Source organism: Lipotes vexillifer, unplaced genomic scaffold, assembly GCF_000442215.2.
Source record: "Lipotes vexillifer unplaced genomic scaffold, Lipotes_vexillifer_v1.1 scaffold756, whole genome shotgun sequence".
Lineage (NCBI taxonomy): Eukaryota > Metazoa > Chordata > Mammalia > Artiodactyla > Lipotidae > Lipotes > Lipotes vexillifer.
In genome coordinates this window covers 60441-75040 of record NW_006773042.1, presented here as the reverse complement: position 1 = coordinate 75040, position 14600 = coordinate 60441, and the positions used below count along the sequence as shown (strand labels likewise).

The following is a 14600-nucleotide window of genomic DNA, read 5'->3' as shown; positions in this document are numbered from 1 at the left end:
CAGCAGGAGCTTTGCAGGCCAGAGAGAGTGGCACAATATATTCAAAGTGCTGAAAGAAAAAACCTGCCAAACAAGAATGCTCTACCTGGCAAAGCTGTTTGTCAGAATTGAAGGCAGCTTTCTGAAGAAAGGCAAAAGCTGGAGTTCACCACCATGAAGCAGCCTTATAAGAAATGTTAAAGGGACTTTTTAAAGCTGAAACAAAAGGGTGCTAATTAGTAACAGGAAAACATATGAAATATGTCTCATTGATAAAGGTTAAATTCAGTTAAATACAGTTAAATTCAGAATAATCTCATGTTTTAATGGTAGTGGGTTAATCATTTATGAATCTAGTATGAAGATTAAAAGACTAAAGACTAAAGAGTAAAAATAACTATAACTACAATTACTTGTTAATGGGTACATAAGACAAGAGATGTCAATTGTGACACTGAGAACATAAAACTTGGGGGGGGGCGTGAGAGTAAAAATGCAGAACTTTAGAATGTCTTCAAACTTAAGTTGTAGGCTTAAAGTAGACTGTTATAAATATAACATATTTTATGTTAAGTCTCATGGTAACCACAAAGCAAAACTCTACAGTAGATACAAAAAAAGGTAAAGAGAAAGGAATCTAAGCATATCCTACAGAAAATCATCAGTCACATAGAAAGAGAGCAAGAAAAGAAGAAAAGCACAAAGGAATTATAAAACAACCAGAAACAATGAACAAAATGGCAATAAGTCCATACCTATCAATAATTACTTTAACTGTCAATGGACTAAATTCTCCAATCAAAAGACATAGAGTGGCTGAGTGGATAAAAGGTAAGACCCAACTGCATGCTGCCTACAAGAGACTCACCTCAGCTTTAAGGAAACTCAGACTGAAAGCGAAGGGTTGGAAAAAGATATCCCATGCAAATGGAAACCAAAAGAAAGCTCAGGTAGCTATACTTATATCAGAAAAAATAGACTTTAAGACAAACATTGTAAGAAGAGACAAAGAGGATCAGTATATAATAATAAAGGTTCAATTCCACAGGAGGATACAACATTTGTAAATATTTATGCACCCAACATAGGAGGACCTAAATATATAAAGCACGTATTAACAGATCTGAAGGGAGAAATAAATAGCAAAAAAATAATACTAGGGGACTTCAACGTATCAATAGATAGATCATCCAGGGAGAAAATCAATAAGGAAACATCTATGATTGAAGAGTATTCTGGAGATTATTAGAGTTTGCAAACCACTGGCCCAATAATGGATCAAGGCATTTTCATTTGGTCTACAAATATAAATATTTAAAATATCAAATTATTTGTGAAAATATAATAATGATAAATTTCATGAAAAGAATCTAAATTTCTGAGACTCTCCTAAAAACATTATAATGCAGGGTATGGTGGACCCATATTTCTGCATGTCACCAAGCTCCTGAAGTTGAGTTGGAACTGCCTCTCCTTGAAATAGTTTTTATAGCTACCATCACTACTAATTTTCTTTTTTATTTTCTCTTTATTATTCTCCCTCTTCATCTCAACCCCAGATTTATCTTACGGTGAAATTCCAGGATCCCTGAATTCCCTTCATGGGTTTTCACATGGCCAGGTCTGCAAACACCTGGCCCCAGTGAACAGCGTCCCATGGACACAGCAATCTTTGGGTGCACAGCTGCACAGTGCACAACTCCCACTACTAATTTTCTATATTTATCGAATCTCAAACATTTATGTTACCTTCCTAGTCTCTGTGGACATTAGCTTTTGCAGCCTCCAATATAAGTAATGACTAGTGTTATATATATGAGTTAAATCCTTCAAGGAATGAGTACTGGTAATTGTGCAGTATCAATAGATCACATTTTTTTTTGCCCCTATCCAAAATCAAAACCAGTTGAGACAAGCAAAGGAATGAGTGAATGGAAACTCAGCTTTAATGCTGGAAAACAATTGAAGAGTATGATTTAGGCATGCAGCAACAATGTTCTCCCTACTACATACCCCTACTCTAGACCTGGGAAAGGGTACCCAAAGTAAAGTTTGCAGAATAGGTCAGTATCCTAGTATCACTTCCTCACTAGTCTAGATAGAAAAAAGAGAAAAAGAGCTATTCCTGGATCTTAGGACTTTAGTAGATTAGCTCTATCCAATTGAAAAGCATGAAATGAAGGCTCACACCCATTAATCAGGTAACATGCTTTATCTCCATGGAAAGGAGCAAAAGATGTTCATGAAAATAGCTCTTAATGGAAATTAAGCATTATCCTCCTATCCCCAAAGAGCCTAGGAAGAAAAAGAAGTATGCATGGGACCAAGTATTCTGGATACTGTCAAACTGTTACCTCTTATACAGTAACAGATCTAACCTAAAATATTTCTTCTTTTCAAAAACTGTTTTTAAAACTCTAACTTATTTTCTCTTTATTTAAAATGCACTTTAATTGCTGTACATTTTACTGATTTATTTTTAAGTATATGTAATACATTCAAACTTAAAAAGTCTAAGTGACACATCAAATGAAAATAAAGTCTTCTTTACCATCTTTCTTCACTTATATCTCTTGGTCTTCCACCTAATTTTAAAAAATCAGTCCTTGGTGCAAATTTATTGAATTTAAAAAAATACTTAAAACAGTGCAAATAAATGAATAAATAAAACCTATGTTGTCTGTACAAATGAAATCATACTCACTGCTCTGCACTATACTTTTTACTAGAAAATCTTCATGGAGCTTTCTCTATATCAGGACATATTGATCCAACCCATTTAATGAATATACCAAAACTGTGGACTTTATTTTCTGTTATAAGCTGGTAGCAATGTAACAATGGCATTTTATGTATACATTTCTTGCCATAGTTTATTATTTTACCAATAAATGTGTAGAAAGAAACTGTATTCAAGTTGATGGCTCATATATTGCCAAATGGTATTCAAAAAAATTTTCAGGAGTTTACATTTTTGTTATAAAACTATGAATTAAGGTTCTTATTTTCTCCAACCTACTATCATATAGCAATTTCTATAATTTGTGTGTAATGTAGAAAGTGCTACTACACTCATATGAATTTACTATTCTTTGACTGTGTTTGTGTGCTTTTCCGAGTTTTCTGGTTAATTGCTTATATTTCGTACTGATTTTTGTATGAAGAGCTGGTCAATTAATTTTAAATTAAAAAACTTTACGTGTATAATTATCATGTAATGCACATATATATTTGTATCCAAAATACATAGAATTAAAAAAAAATAAACATTTTAGCAAATGCGTATACATTTAAATTTACATGTAATTATTTTATATTTTTCCCAGATTCACTATCTTTGACTATATGGAAAATTTTAATGAAGACACAGGTTGCAAAGAAGATAGCTCTAGAGATTTCTGAAGCAATCCTTGCAATCTTTAATCCAACGTTTCTGGAAATGATTAATGAATTAAAATGAACAATTCTAACAAATTGAACAACAGTAATTTCAAAATTTAACACTATCATAATCATATAGTTTTCTAGTTTTTGGTGTTTTTGACTTATGCTCATTTGTTAGGATTTTGTCCATGCATTCCTAACTTTAAATTCAACTTAATGCAATGATTATTTTGCTCAATTAATAATTCTTGATTTTTGAATTCATTAACACTTAAAATGTTTAGGATCTAAAGAAAATTGTATTAAGCTATCACAAATCACTAAGAAATTAATAAACAGACAATAAACTTGTATGGTTCTTCTGTTGTTATCCTATGTAACCCGATTTCATGAAATTTAGAGCAATATGTCTTGCTGATTTATAACCAAAGTCCAGAACATTTTAAAATGAAGTACTGACATTCAATTAAAGTTTTAAAACTCATAAAACTGACCTGGCAAATAGAATATATAATTAGTTAGGGTTTTTTGTGTGTGTGTGTTTTCACTGACAACAAGTGTACAGCAATTAGGTAAGTTTCCCCTCCTTTGGTCCACAATTGATAATGAATGCCTAAGGATCAAATTTCTCAAGGTTGCTCTCGTAGGAGACAGTATCCACTGGCTAGGAGGTGGTGACTTGTAGAGCCACATGAAGCTTTCATATAAAGGTTTTCCCAGTGATAGGGACAGAGTAAAGGAACAAAGTAGGTCAGTTTCAGGGGGCTCCAAGGAGCTCCAGTTCTTTATGGCTCAGTGAAGAAAGAATTCGGTGAGAGGCAAAGTGATAAATAAGAAGTGACTTATTAGAATAGGACACTTCTGAGGCTTTCAGGCAGGCTAGCAAAAGGGTGCTGTGCCCTGAGAACTTAGTGGGCTGCACTTCTATAATCAAAGGAAAAGTGGGGAGGGGAAAAAAACCACCTCCTTCCTCATTTTTTTTTTTTTTTTTTGCCGTACGCGGGCCTCTCATTGTTGTGGCCTCTCGTTGCGGAGCACAGGCTCCGGACGCGCAGGCTCAACGGCCATGGCTCACGGGCCTAGCCGCTCTGCGGCATGTAGGATCTTCCCAGACAGGGGCACGAACCCGTGTCCCCTGCATCGGCAGGCGGACTCTCAACCACTGCACCACCAGGGAAGCCCTATCTCTTCTTAAAGGAGAGAAATGTTGCCCTCTGTGACCCTGTAGTATTCCATAAAAATGAAGTATCCCATAAAATATGAACTAAAAAATTCTGAACATAATTTTTAAATTTTTTCAGAGAGAACATTGCTAAATCAGGTAATACATTCTAAACCAATAGTTCATTTTTAAGCATTTTAGAAATTCAAATTCACTATTCAGATTTTCATTTAAAATATTCTGCCTCTTGAGTACTGTCAATGAAAATCTGTTCCTCTAAATTTCTTGAAATTAATTTAAGTAGAATAATATCCCAAAAGTCCAATCAGAGTTTTATTACCTTAATTAACTTATCAGCATTTGCCAGTTATTCAACTGAATCTATACTGGACAGTTAACATTTTAGTTATTATTGGAGAACACTGTTCCTTGAAAATTTATCATTGTGGATTTTTATTTTATTATACATTTCCAGGAGCATTTAGTTAAAACAATAAAGAATGAATTCCAAAATCTCTAGAAACAGTTTTCTTGTAACTTTTAACTTCATTAAAATTTTCCATATAACGAGAGACAGTTTTCCTAGAAAATTTAAAGACATTTAAAAGTTGTAGGTAAAATTTTAACTTTGATCCCAAAAGATGAAATTATTTAAAACAAAATTCAATTTAACAAAATTAATTTCAATTAGTATAAAATTAGCATGTTTTCATATACATTTTAAAATAAAACATGTTTTGCTCTTTAAAATTATGTTATGCCTTCATATTCAAATTTATAAGATACATAAGTGAAGAGAATAGTGGATACAGCAGTGATTAAAAGAATAAGACCCATAAAAAGTGAAGTGATATTTTTTGCATATTAGACTGTTGCAAATTTTAAAGTTTGCTAATACTCATTTTTGGTGTCTATGCAGAATTATGAACCTTAATAAACAGTTTGTGTGGGGTTTTTTTTTTTTGTCTTTATTTTGATAAGAACATAATCTATACCACACTCTTTCATTGCCATTTGGCAACAATACCTGATCATGCCTTCATTTCCAGCAATTTAATCTGTCACCATTCCAACAAATTAAATTAATGAAAGTAGACATCAAATGTCACTTTGCACTGATTAAAATTGGAAAGAATATAAATCCATTCAGTGGAAAGTTATTATTTAAAGAGAATGATGTCTGTTAATAATTGTTGACTTGCTAATATCTAAAATATACATGATTAGTTAAAAATATATAGCATAGAACAGTTCCATTCATATAATCTCTTTTATGCAAATACAGAGTTTTTATCCAATAATTTATTCATTTATTTTCACTAGTTCATATAATTATTTTTGTAGAAGTGGGCCCAAAACTTAAATATATGTAAGTATATATATCAGGCAAGAAATCATGGTATGGAAGTTAAATGATGATGATGGAGAAGGTAAGTTTTATTTGCATTTAATAACTTTCTGTAGTATTTGAATTTTAAATAACAGACATGTTGAATATATTTTAAAAATAAGGAAAATAATAGTCATAAAATGAAATGTTATTAGGAAATAGAAAAAAGTAGTAACGGTTGTGAATTTTGGGTGGACCAAATACGTCAGAAAGGATTGATCAGTTAATGAACAAGAGAGAGGATACAGAAGACTTGAGCTTGAGCTACTGCCCTTTTTTCTTCTACTAGTTCTCTGTTGGGAAAATCATATTTATTTCCCATTACTTTATTTTATGAGCAGTTATTTCCATTAACATCCCTGCACTCTTGCTCTACCCATAATTCTTCTACAGGAGGTCCTTGACTGGAATTGGTTAGAACTTACACATCAAAGTCTCAGGAGTCAGGAATCACTCTTTTCCCCGTATTTTTCCACACTAAGAGTGAGGCAGGGCAGCCACACAAGCAAGCGGTATAATCTGCAGACTAAACTTTCCTTTGCATGACTTTTCCCAAGTTTGGTTAAGATAAATAAATAATTTTTTTTAAATGCCAAAGTAACAGAGACTTGAAGTCACAAAAATATCATGGCATAAAGGCTAAAATACAAGAAAATGTAGTGCAGTTGCTAGTGTAAAGAAAAATCTTAAATTTTTTTATATCAAAAATGTAGTTGAATATTACGTTAAAAAGTTTAATATATGTTAACTATGAACCAGACATGTTCAACTGTAAAAATATTTTGATAAATGATATTCTATTTATTATTATTTTGTCTATACTTGAATTAACTAAAAATATCTGCCAAGGTTTTCAGCACGGTTTCTGAATTCTGAGCATCAGTGGGAGCATGCAATTACTAGAGGAAGTGAGGAAGCTAGGTAACTTGTTTAACTATGTTCCAATTTACTGTTTCTTTTCTGCATCTTTTTCTTTTTTTATTGTAGCCTACAGTGAATTCAAAACTCCTTAACAAATCCAAAGCTAATTTTAGTAAAAGTAGAGCTTACAAAAATTTAGAAATCTTATAATTTTTAAATGAAATAATCTCTAGCCATTCATCTAATCCCTCATTCTTTACATACTGGGAAGTTCAAGTTTGTTAAATCATCTTGGCCTAGATTTTACTTTCTGTATCTGACGATGTGGCAAAGATGACCGGCAGGCAATTCAACAGATTTTGTGATTCCCCTATCAGTGGGGCTCAGGCAAGAATGAACTTTCCCAAGTCCCTCCCATCCTCCATCCAGTGGGGCTGTATTTTTGCCAAAGGTATGTGAGATAAAGTTATGCTTGTCTCTTCTAGTCCTAGGCCTTTAAAAGGAGGTCTCTCTTTAAGCTCTCTAATTCTTTTGATTTTTGTTCTGAGCATACAATGGTGTAGCTGTAAAGATTGACGGAGCCACAGATTGAAGGATCCTAAGTCCCTGAATTACCATGGAAGAAAGCCTCCTTTCAATTGAGTAAACATCCTGAATCATTATGTGAGGGAGAAATAGAATCCTATTGAGTTTTGCCATTATAATTCAAAGTTTATTTATTCAAATATCGTGTTACCCTAAGTAACGCATACACAATTTTAAATTTACAATGCATTCATTTTTATTTTGACTCATAGCTTATTTCTGAATTTGGCTTTAGGGAATAGAAATTAGATATATGTGCATATATATATATATACATATTATATATATATATATATATATATATATTTTTTTTTTTTTCCTCGATAGAACAAGGGTAAATGGTAAATAGTATCTGGGAAATTGAATGATACAGTAATTTTCAAATTTACCATTATGTGATTTCTTCTGTTTTCCACTATTAGTAAGCCTAGGATTTGGAAATTTTGGGGAAATACACATCCTCCAAAACCAGAAATTTAGGGGATCAGATTTTTTTCTTTATGTCTATAATCTGTAGAACTGGCTGAAGAAAGTTCACATAACAAAATAATTTCATGGTTCTGTTAGTCATGGCAAGTATCATTATTATATTTATTATGTTTTTCATTTTAAAACAAAGTAAAATAAAATAAAATAGCAAAACTTATCCAAGAAAGAAATAGAGATTTCTCTTATCTCCTTGTCAAACTAAAATGTGGTGGTACTGATCTGCTGTTTTTGTGCAAAGACCCCTGAAGAGATGACATGCTAAGTAAGGGAGGGCCTATAATATGTCCCATTAAATGAAACCCATCATAAGCCCACAAAGAGGACTTCCTTGGTGGCTCAGTGGTTAAGAATCTGCCTGCCAATGCAGGTGACCCAGGTTCGATCCCTGGTCCAGGAAGATCCCACATGCCATGGAGCAACTAAGCCTGTGCACCACAACTACTGAGCCCTCGCGCCACAACTACTGAAGTCCGCGTGCCCTGGAGCCCGTGCGCTGCAACTACTGAGCCCGCGTGCTGTAACTACTTAAGCCCATGCGCCTAGAGCCAGTGCTACACAACAAGAGAAGCCAACACACTGAGAAGCCTGTGCACCGCAACGAAGAGTAGCCCCTGCTCGCCACAACTAGAGAAAGCCTGCACGCAGCAACGAAGACCAAACACAACAAAAAATAAATTAAAAAAAAAAAGGCCCACAAAGGTTATTGTGAAAACTTTGAAACAGATACGTACAGGAAGTCAACATTTCTTTCTTTAGACGATCTGTTGTAGTGATTCATAATTATGATTCTAATGATATTTCATTACCTATGAAATCAACACAACATACAGAATTTACAAAAAAAATAAAGTCTCTGTGTCACCTACCTGTATACTTATACACTTTGTGGAGAAAATTTAGACCAAGCAGGACTGTGTTCTGAAAGCCTGTAAAGTCACTGATGAAGGGGGCTCTATTCCCACTAACAAGCATTTGTGTTGGCAGGCCCTTCTGGAGTCCATATGTTCTAATCAAAGCTGAAGGGAAGAGGGGTGGAGCTAAATAATCCACAAACAAAGCTCTGCTGCTTTCCAACTCTGCTTCTTGTTTAGAGTAATGTTGTAACCTAATAGACAAGTGAGGGGGAGTATGCATTTAGAATTAGTCTACTCAGAACTTTGCCAACTGAACTTATAAAACAGCTAATTTCTTCAAAACTACATTATTCTACTTTTTAGATTACAGACTGTAAAAACGTGGTATTGATTTAGCCCCTAGATTTGAAACTTTGAAGAGATGTTCTTAGAATTTAAATCTAGAAATTACCATCCCAGAAAATATGTACTTTTAGTCAAATGTTTTGCCTTTTTCATAAAACATGCTCTACTTGCATAAACTCTGGAATGTGACCAACTCTCATTGTTTCATAATGTAAAGATATAAATCAAAGAGGATTAGCAATTTCTGCTGGATTTGGATATCTCTTTAAGAGCACATGATTTTCATTTCAGGTAACCACTGAAAACTGAAATAACCTATAGAGAATATTTCCTGATTTTCAGGTAGTTTGATATTTTTTCCTAATTATATATACTAGACAGACAATTTTTCTCTTTTTTTTTCCAGCTGTACAACATAATGATTTGATATTTGTGTATATTGCAAGATGATCACCACAAGTCTAGTTAACATTAGTCACCCTGCACAGTTATAAATTTTTTTCTTGTGTTGAGAACTTTTAATATCTACTCTCTTAGAAACTTTCACATACGCAATACAGTACTATTAACTATAGTCACCATGCTGTACATTATGTCTTCATGACATTTATTTTATAACTAGAAATTTGTACATTTTGACCCCTTTCCCGCATTTCACCTACCTCCCGCCTCTGGCAACCACCAATCTGTTCTTTGTGTCTATGAGCTTGGTTTTTGTTTTTTGAGAGTTTTGTTTTGTTTTTACGATTCTACATATAAGTGAGGTCGCACTGTATTTGTCTTTCTCTGTCTGACTTATTTCACTTAGAGTAATGCCCTCAAAGTCCATCCATGTTGTTGCAAATGGAGAAATTTCCTTCTTCTTTATGGATGAATAATATCCCATCGTGTATATATACCACATTTTCTTTATCCATTCATTTGTCGGTGGACACTTAGGTTGTTTCCATGTCTTGGCTAGTGTAAATAATGCTGCAATGAACATGAGGGGTGCATATATTTTTTTTCAAATTAGTGTTTTCTTTTTTTTTTTCAGAAAAATACCCAGAAGTGAAATTGCTAGATCATATGGTAGTTCTATTTTTAATATTTTGAGGACTCTCCATACTGTTTTCTATAGCGGTTGCACCAATTTACATTCCATTTTCCCTTCTTATTGACAAAGAAATTTTAATTTTTAATTTGTAATGAATAATGTTATATCTGTATTATCTGTATCACCTGGTCTGTAAATATACCTACTTATAAAATACTTTCAAATTTTATCCAGTAAAATGTTTTCTTATCAGTTTTATCTTTATCATAATACTTCCCGATGGTTCACATATAGGTAAATTGAAAAAGATTCCAGTGAAAAAGATAGTGTAAGATAGAAAGATAGTGTAAGATTAAAAAAATAACTTTAGATCCATTCTTACCTATTGTGAAATTTTTTTACAAGCAACCTTCAAGGATGAGACATGTGCAATCCATAAGTACTTCAAGAGGTCATCAAAGTTACTAGAATATGACTTTACCTGCTATCCAAGAAAGAAAATGTTATTAATATTTAGGCAATTATAACAATCTCTCTTTCTGAAAATCAATTCTATTTATAAATATAATTTTTCAATATTCTAAATGAGGGGAGAACATTTAAGAGTTAAAGTATAAAAAACTTAATGCTTAATTCTCCCCAAAGAGCTTAATATTAGCTATATTAATTACTAGTATTACTGAATCCACTTGAAAGAAATAAACCACATGATTTTGAAATGCTCAGAATTTTATACTGTAGTATTTCATTTATTTGTTTTTCTCTTGCTGTGCAATGAACTTTCCACAAAGTTTTAAAAGTCAGAAATGGGAGGAGGTATAAGAGTATTTTCACCTAATCATATGCAATATAATGAACAAGTTCTCTAAAGGGAAACCTGATCTTTGGTCATTTACTCTCTCACCCGTGACACTTCACTTTGGACATCAACATTTGATTCTGATTGTCAGATTATCATTTTAGTCAGAGCAGGTGATGGTTTATAAAGTGAGTTGAAATAAGCTGATCAAATTCACCACAATCTATTCCCTAGAAGTATTTATAGAGTTTACTGCTCACTTGATCTGAAAATGTGATGAACATGCACTATGAAGACATAATTTCTACAGGTTTTGAATATAATTTATTTGGTGTGAAAAGAATGGATAGGGCAGTCTTCATATTAATGTGGGTGCTAATGAGATATGATGTCATGCAGTAATCTACTCATATTAATATTGTTGTCATCCTAATAAATATTTAGATACCAGAACTTTATTCCTTAGGAACATACTGTTTAATGCATAAAAAATCTTACATTAAATATTATTCAAAATTTACCTGACTACTCTCGAAAAGTATTATTAAAACCCTAAAAAAAAAAACCCTACCAAAACCTGGTAAAATTTATTCCATTTTTTCATTGTATCTGGAAAGGATGAATAACAGCTAGAAACATTATAACAAAAATTCATCTGATCCTTGGATGGTGGCAGAAAGGTGACATTGTCTGATGATATTCCCATTATGCCAGAATCAACCACAGCAAGGAAGGGTATTGCAGAGAGATAATAATTAAGATCTGCATAAACAAAAAGTTATTAATGTATTACAAATTCCTACTTTTGTCCTATGTAGTTAAAGCAAGTTTTGAGGTTACTAGTTTTCTCTAATTGATATTTTCATAATTGGATAAATTAACTACTAATTTTTAAAATACTGTCTCAAACCTCATGTCAAAACATTCACAATATTTGGGTCAAAGAGATTTTTCTCTTTTTTTGTAAAAGCAATAGTTCAGATTTCTATTTTTGTTTCTATAATTGGGATTCTAGATTGAATTGATTCTTTGAGGAAAGGTCATCAATTTGAGTTTTCATTGTTACCTTAAACTCACCAGCCCACCAACTGTCCACAGAGATACATAGATGATCCCCAGATTCATGGCCACAATCTGCCCTTTGGGTGGGATCAGCTAAAGAGAAAGGATCAAGGGCTGGGTTTACAAGGCTCATTTTTAAGCTGTAGATATACTAGATACATTAGGTTTACAGAAATGCACAAAATATTTTTCTTTTAAAGAATTGTGTCAGCCTTCCCATCACTGTTGTAAAAAAATTAATAAACAGAAACCCAGGGCTTCCCTGGTGGCACAGTGGTTGAGAATCTGCCTGCCAATGCAGGGGACATGGGTTCGAGCCCTGGTCCAGGAAGATCCCACATGTCACTGAGCAACTAAGCCCAAGCGCCACAACTACTGAGCCTGCACTCTAGAGTCCGCGAGCCACAACTACAGAAGCCCGCGTGCATAGAGCCCGTGTTCCACAGCAAGAGAAGCCACTGCAATAAGAAGCCCACGCACTGCAACGAAGAGTAGCCCCTGCTCGCTGCGACTAGAGAAAAGCCCGTGCGCAGCAACAAATACCCAACACAGCCCAAAATAAATAAATAAATTTATTTATTAAAAAAAGACCAGAAACCCAAATTAAATTAAATTAGATTAGATTAAATTAAAATTTGGGAGACCAGAATGGAGAGCTCTCACACCTTGCAATGACAGCAGATCCCAACAGGAAGAAGAAAAACTCCTTTTCTTTCCTCACAAGGATTCAGCCAATGAAAAGCCATGGATTCTTTGCTTACTATAGCCCTCCCAACTTCCTTTTTCTTCTATAAAAGTGTGCTCCTTGCCTTGCCATGCGGGCACTTGCATGTTGTTTTGCATGGTTGCAGACCCTGAACTGCAATTCTCTGCTGATCCTGAAAAAACCCAGATTCCCTAGAGAAATATTTGGCTGTCTATTTATTTGTTTATTTGGTCAACATTTTGGCAGTCCATGCAGGGACCACAGAAGATCCTCAAAGGCTCTGGGATTGTGAGCAAACAGGTGTGGTACACACAACTGACCCCATTATCGCTCACTGCTTTCTCAGTGACCCTGGAGTTTGAAGGTATGTCTTTCTTCTAGATCTGAGCTCATGCTCTCTTTGCATTTGATGCTCTGTAGGCTTTATTTGGGATCTACTTTAAGTTTCGTCTTTCTGGGTAAGTCCTTGTTCTATATGCAAGTACCCGTTTGGCATTTTGATCTGATTTTGAGATTAGACTGTTTCAACTGAAGCAGGCTGAAATGCCTTAGACTCATTCTTTTGGGACAGGGGAAGAATCCCTTGCTTCACTGAAATCGTGTTGGTTTTTTAGCCTTTGACTTATTCCTTTGGAAGGGGTTATTTTCTGGAAATTGGCTGAAAAGACTTTTGGCCTGGCTTCTCTGGGACCAAGCTGTTTTTTAACATTGGCTGGCATTAGGCTTGCAAGTTGTTTGAGCTGTAAGCTGTTCAAGCTGTTTGAAAATTTTTCTTTGATCTCAGAGAGACAGCAGCTAGTGGTCTTGAAACAGGATCTTAGCTCCCTGCCCAGGAATTGAACCTGAGTAGCCTGGATGAAAACCAGGAATCCTATCTGCTAGACCACCAGGGGCTAGAGGCTAGAAGCAAAGTTGCCCTGGCTCTTGCCCCCATTTGAAAGCAAGAATATTTCAAGGAGGCAAAAACTGCAAAAACAGGTACAAAGTTTATTAATAGAGACACAGCACAACATGTGGGAGAGCCCACAGAGAGTTTATTTAGACAGAAACAAAACAGGAATACACACCTGGAGAGGAATGGTGTGGGTGTCCTCCTTAATGAGGAGAGGTACAGTAAAGAGAAAGTCAAATCATTTATATAGGGGCAGTTCTTCTGAGTCTTTGTTCTCCTCTGGCCAATTATCTCATTTCTTTTCTCATATCTGACCTATCTTAGGGCCCTATCCAATATTAGCCAAGATGGATTCCAGCGGAGGCTTATGGGAGGCTTTAAAACACCTACTATGGGATGGCGCTCCCTCCGTTACTGACCCCCCAAGGAGCCTTCCTGTACATGTGCAGCTGGGGAGGTTTCCTTGACCTCAGGAGTGATAGATGTGGTCGTCTTTACTCCAGCAGGGCTCAGCTCCTGCCACTAATTTTGTCCTTGGAGTGTCAGGGAAAACAAAGCTCCAATTCACTCCACTTGACAAACCCCAGCTGCTCAGCCCTGGGGCCCATCTACCTCCTACCTCACTTTCACTCTAAAGAAAAACCTCTGAGAAATGGGATCCCAGTTACCTAAGAATTTTAAGAGTGCCCTCCGCCCTCCTCCCGGACTCCAGCCAATTTTATATTTAAAAACAGTGGTCCTTCCTCGTGCACATTTGCAACTAAATGGATCAACCTGGCCAAACAACAATTAAAAATATCAATGGCCGGGGCTTCCCTGGTGGCGCAGTGGTTGAGAGTCCGCCTGCCAATGCAGGGGACACGGGTTCGTGCCCCGGTCCGGGAAGATCCCACATGCCGCGGAGCGGCTAGGCCCGTGAGCCATGGCCACTGAGCCTGCGCATCCGGAGCCGGTGCTCCGCAACTGGAGACGCCACAACAGTGAGAGGCCCGCATACCCCCCGCAACAAAAAAAAAGAATAAAAAAGAAAAGAAAAATCAATGGCCATTATGGGGA

At 35.1% G+C, this 14600-nt stretch overlaps 1 protein-coding gene across 1 annotated transcript in view; it reads right to left on the bottom strand.

The window, feature by feature from the left end:
- The window catches only part of LOC103082172 (UPF0762 protein C6orf58-like), a 16667-nt gene extending 4588 nt beyond the window's left edge, over positions 1-12079 (bottom strand). Inside the window, exons 1-4 of the mRNA XM_007447978.1 lie at positions 11962-12079; positions 11462-11646; positions 10480-10569; positions 8717-8966 (exon numbers count right to left, since the gene is read on the bottom strand). Of these exons, the coding sequence (XP_007448040.1) occupies positions 8717-8966; positions 10480-10569; positions 11462-11646; positions 11962-12079 (643 nt within the window). The remainder of the gene's footprint in view (positions 1-8716; positions 8967-10479; positions 10570-11461; positions 11647-11961) is intronic.
- Positions 12080-14600: the final 2521 nt, after the last annotated feature.